This window comes from Carlito syrichta, unplaced genomic scaffold (assembly GCF_000164805.1).
Source record: "Carlito syrichta isolate Samal-C Ts95f unplaced genomic scaffold, Tarsius_syrichta-2.0.1 Scaffold304253, whole genome shotgun sequence".
NCBI lineage: Eukaryota > Metazoa > Chordata > Mammalia > Primates > Tarsiidae > Carlito > Carlito syrichta.
Window position 1 is genome coordinate 75,650 of NW_007248349.1, and position 5,616 is coordinate 81,265.

Genomic DNA, 5,616 nt, shown 5'->3' on the forward strand with positions numbered 1-5,616 from the left:
GTGCAAGTAGTCTGTGACAATGTGTAATTTGTGCTCAAAATAACCCGGAGCAGGGACCCAAAATATCCCCCAGAGTGCAGCATGTGGGAAGGGCACCCTTCGAGGATCTTATCATGGACTTTACAGAACTCCCGTGCTGCCAAGGGAGTTTTTCAGTACTTTCTGGGGATGGGTTGAGGCCTTCCACACAAGGACAGAGAAAGTCACCGAAGTGGCCCAACTCCTGTTAAAAGAAATCATTCCTCGGTTTGGACTCCCGATCACTATAGAATCGGACAATGGACCGACATTTGTAGCCGAGGTAGCACAGTTAATAACAAGATGACTACAAATCAAATGGAAGTTTCATACAGCCTATAGGCCACAAGGTTCAGGAAAGGTGGAGCAAACAAACTGGAACTAATATCACAACTAAGTAAGCTATTGCCAAGAAACTCATTTAAGCTGGGTCCAGCTTCTGCCAGTAGTCCTTCTAAGGGTAAGGTCTAGCCCCACAAAACAAACAGGTTTCTCGCCTTTTGGAATCCTTTATGGGCGGCCACCCTCTCTTGTTAAGGGCATACAGAAAGACTTTTAAAAATTAGGAAATCTTACGCCAAAACAACAAATACAAGCCTTAGGTTCAGCCTTAAATGCCATCCACTATTAAGTCAAAGAACGGCTACCAATTAGTTTAACTACTGATGCCCATTCTTTTAAACCAGGTGATATGGTACGGGTAAAAGAATGGAATATACAGCCTCTAAAATCCCTCTGGAGTGGCCCATATATTGTCCTTTTGTCTACCCCAGCTGCAGTTAAAGTAGTTTAAAAAATCCCTGGATACGCCGGGCTCGGTGGCTCAGCCTGTAATCCCGTGCCTTTGGGAGGCTGAGGTGAGTGGATTGCCTGAGCCCGTGGGTTCGAGACCTGCCTGGGCAGCAAGACCTCATCTCTACAATAAATCAAAAAATCAGCCGGGCGTGGTAGTGCGTGCCTGTAATTCCACCTACTTGGAAGGCTGAGGCGGAAGGATCGCCGGAGCCCAGCAGGTCGAGGCTGCAGTGGCCGGGAGCAGCCACTGCATTCCAGTCTGGGCGACCGAGTGAGACTCCCACTAAAAAAAAAAAAAAAATCCCTGGATACATTACAGCAGAGTTAAGCCTGCCTCCCAGGACTGGGAGTGCACCATGAATCCATCAGCTCCCCTTAAGCTGACCCTCCAGAAATTCACCAAGGCCAATGGAAAACCTGAAATGGATTCCCCAAGCCCTACTCTAGCCACTCTGGGGCTGGTTAGTCTATCCAAGGCTGAAGTTTGAGGGTCCATCGACCTTTCTTCAGCCACACACCAGATATTGGCTGATCTACACATGGCTGAATCTTAAGGACTCAACAGAATCAACCCCTTACTGATAAACATGGCAGAAGCTTGAGGACTCAATGGAATCAACACCTTACTGATGAGCCATTGTTTCTAAAATTGCATGCCTATGCTTTGTCAGCCTTTGTATTTGCCAATTGTTATACTGTTTGTCATTTTATTTGCTATCGGACTGACAGAGACGACTCGTACAAATTGGGAAAAGGTCTCAGTAGCATTTCTATTCTTTCTTCCCTAATTTGGGTGTCTATTGCTTCCCCCACACACCCAGCATGTAAACATATAGATACTATCTGGCCATACATAAAAGTCTTCCATCGTTATTCATCCCAGCCAGAAATTTGCTATACTGACAAACATATCTGTATCCATAATGGCCAGCTGTACTTTACCGGATTATCAAAACAGAGCTACCAGTACACTAAAGCTGGTGTTATAGCTTGTAGCACCCTCAGAAACACAAATTGGGCTTGTTGGGATCTCGATCCTGCACCCAAAGTCGAGAAACTGCTTAAAAAGTTGTACAATTTATAACTCCCCTGGCTACCCAACAGCCAAAGTTAACCCCCTTCCCTCAACCATGGGAGGTAGGCCAAAATCTGTTTATAAATTTGGCTAAAAACATAGCCCAGACACTTGTTGTCACCAATTGTTGGCTATGTGAAAAAACCCTAATAACTAAAAAATGACCTTAGAAAAAAAACTAGTCTTGAAACATACCAACTCCTTCAGTGAAACAATTCTGTAACTGTTGAAACACATAACCTATCCCCAAAAATAATTTTAAAAGACTACTTAAGCAGAGTGAACTTCGCTTATACTCAATGGGTAAAAAAATCTTCTTACAAAAAAAATTATACTGAAATTCAACCCACCAAACCTGGTGGCCAACAAGACCTGTTCAGTATTGAATACCTGCTTAAACAACTACATCTTCTCAATGTACTATTGTCACCCAAACTAAAAGTAACGTACAATATTATCCTCTAAATAAGCTAACCCATTTCAAGGTATCCCCGTTATAAGTCAAAACTAGACAAACCTGTTCTCTGTAAATCCGGACCTCTGGAAAGTTCCCAAAGGGCTATTTTGGATATGTAAAAAAGTTACATGTACCCAGCTCCCAGCACTATAAAAAGACACATGTACCATAAAAAAATCCAGTCAGGATTTTTCCTTCTGCATAACCAGAAGAAAGATAAACTGGACATCCCCCTTTATGAGAGCTTCGAAACACAGGATGCTTAATCTCTTGATCAAACTCTTAATATAAAAGGTACCCACGTTTAAAAAGATGACAAATGGTCACCCCAGAAAGTTATAAATACTTATGGCCCAGCCACGTGGACACAAGATAAAAGTTGGGGCCACCACATGCCTATATATATACTAAATCACATTATCAGGTTACAAGCTGTCTTAAAAGTTATAACTGGCCGGGCTCGGTGGCTCAGCCTGTAATCCCATGCTTTGGGAGGCCGAGGTGAGTGAATTGCCTGAGCCTGCAGGTTCGAAACCCACCTGGGCAACTTGGCGAGAACTTATCTCCACAATAAATCAAAAAAATTAGCCGGGCGTGGTGGTGCACGCCTGTAGTTCCAGCTACTTGGAAGGCTGAGGCAGAAGGATCGCCGAGCCCAGCAAGTCAAGGCTGCAGTGGCCGGGAGCAGCCACTGCACTCCAGTCTGGGCGACGGAGTGAGACTCCAACTAAAAAAAAAAAATGTTATAACTAACCAAACAGCCACGACTTTTGAGCTTGCTGCTCAACAACAAGCCCAAATGCATGCCGCCATTTATCAAAACCGCCTAGCTTTAGACTACCTGCTAACAAAAAAAGGAGGAGTATATGGTAAATTTAATAGCTCTGACTGTTGTTTACAAATAGATAATAATAGTAAAGGTATAACTAATATAGCCACCAATATTAAAAAACTTGCCCATGTCGCAGTACAAAAATGACATGACATAAAAATTGACAATTGGTTTAAAAACATGTTCTCAGGTCTAGGAGGATTTAAGTACATCAATGGATCTGTAATCCTATTGTTGGGATCCTGTCTTATCCTCCCTTACATAGCCCCAATAACTATAAACTCCATCTCTAAGTTTGTAAAAAACAGTTGTTAAAAAACTGAGGCCCACATAATGTTAATACACCAAATTAGAAATGATGCTCTTTAACCCATAAAGGGTCAAGCATGAAAGAGGAAAATGTGACAGAGAGGAGCTAAAAACAGTTAAAATTATTCCTTTAAAAAAAAAAAACAACCTACAAGCAAGTTTCAAACCTGCTAGACATGGGACGTGAAAAAACCAAATAGCCACAAGCTGCTTTCCTGAAAGTTCAAGATAGTAATCAATTCACAACCTTACTCCTACATCCTCTCTTTGTAAACTTATTTGTTTACAACCCTTGTTTGTCAAGTATATTCTAAAAACAATTTGTTCTTTAAAAATCTGGTTTTGCTAAATACAACTTGACAAATTCCAAAGAAAAATGTATAGTCATACAACCCAACCCCCTCCCTTACCTAAACTAACAGATAAAACCCCTCTCCTCTTTCTCCAGGTTACTCAGCCTTGGAACATTACCCTACTAAGTCACGCCTACGCCAATAAAACGCTCCTTCCTAAAATAACTTTGGTGTCAAGGTCTCCCTGTTTTCCTGCAACACGATGAGGTTCCACTTGTCTATCACAGTTTTTATGGCATTCACTTTTGGGGATTTAGGAGCCCACCTGCCCATACCATACAGAGTGTTCAGCAATTTTTGACCAAAATGGCATGACCCCCACGTTTCACCCTCCCTATTCACCTCATCTCTCCCCGAGTGACTTTGTTCTGGTGAAAAAATCCTCAAAGGGAAATGTTTTATTGGGTGCCCCTCGTATGTGTGAAGCACATTGAGCAGTGCAAGGAATGGAGAGTGATGTTTAAATGTGGTGCTATTTTAAGATAGTGTTTATGGGGTCCTGCTGGGAGCCAGCCTTGGAGGCCCACCTGATTGACAGGGTCCCGGTGGGCCGAAGACCCCGGGCCGGCCCGGGAAGCGGAGGCCCTTCTGTCTTCCATCTTTGCTGTTGGTAAGGCTGAAGAAATTCTGTGCAGTCGTGGAAGAAGAAAATGGCATGTTTATGCGAAGTACTCACAGCTAACCTGAGAATGTCATGGTTCATTTTTCCATTTCCCACTATGCCGCTTGACCTTTTCTAACATATGCAAGGGTTCAACTCTGAAGCACATAAAAAATGCTTTCTTTCACTTGGTTATAAGTTACTAGATATTGCTTGAGTAAAAAATGATATAAGTATATTCACTCCTTATTTGATTTAGAATTATGTAGTTTAGTGTTTAGACATAAGGTTTTTTAGAAGCACAAGTTTATAGTAAGTTCATTATGAATTCATTATAAGTTCTAACACTTATCTAGGAGTTATGTAGGTGATTTATAACACTGTTTTCACAGACTTAGGATAAAGATTAATTGTTAAGGTTTTTACTTAATTCAATAGTTAAAACTCAAGTTAACGTTTATAGAATGGGTTTTCACTGAATTCATAATATACTAATTAGATACTTTTATGATAAATTAACTAAAGACAGAAAGCAACCTTGGGGGCCTGGGAAACATCACTGCCTACAGATGAGACCATGGTCAATTTATTCACTATAAGAGGAGGACAATTTAGAAACAGGTGGATTCATCTTGAGGCTACATTTTCTTCTATTTTGTTCCATGAAATGTGAGGCAAGAAGTGACTAGCAAAATGTAGTAGAAAGTAAATTTGGGAATCACAAATGTGCCATTCATTAGGTCAGAGTGTAGGTTTTGCAGAAGACACTTTTAGGCATCAGGGAAGGCATGAAACAAGCACAAACAAATAACATACAACAGAGGACACATTGTACCACCCAGACCTGGGAATCATTTACACATTCAAAAAATGATTCTTCTTCAACTACTCTTGGAAAAGGGCTCTTCTAGGCCTAGCAGTATCAGGATGAAAAACCAGAAGAGTTAACCGAAACATGGAGATTTTATTCTAACACAGGGCAGACTTTTAGGATACCCATTTTTCTTTTTTTTTTGAGTTGGAGTCTCACTCTGTCACCCAGACTGGAGTGCAGTGGCCGCTCCCGGCCACCGCAGCCTCGACCTGCTGGGCTCTGGCGATCCTTCCGCCTCAGCCTTCCAAGTAGCCGGAATTACAGGCATGCGCTACCACGCCTGGCTGATTTTTTGATTTATG

At 41.8% G+C, this 5,616-nt stretch overlaps 1 protein-coding gene across 1 annotated transcript in view; it reads left to right on the plus strand.

Moving 5' to 3' along the window:
• Positions 1–1,724: 1,724 nt before the first annotated feature.
• Positions 1,725–5,616, plus strand: part of LOC103261964 (disintegrin and metalloproteinase domain-containing protein 1-like) — a gene marked incomplete at its 5' end in the record, with an annotated part of 7,339 nt that continues 3,447 nt past the window's right edge. Inside the window, one exon of the mRNA XM_008059560.2 lies at positions 1,725–1,746. Coding sequence (XP_008057751.2) covers positions 1,725–1,746 — 22 coding nt within the window. The remainder of the gene's footprint in view (positions 1,747–5,616) is intronic.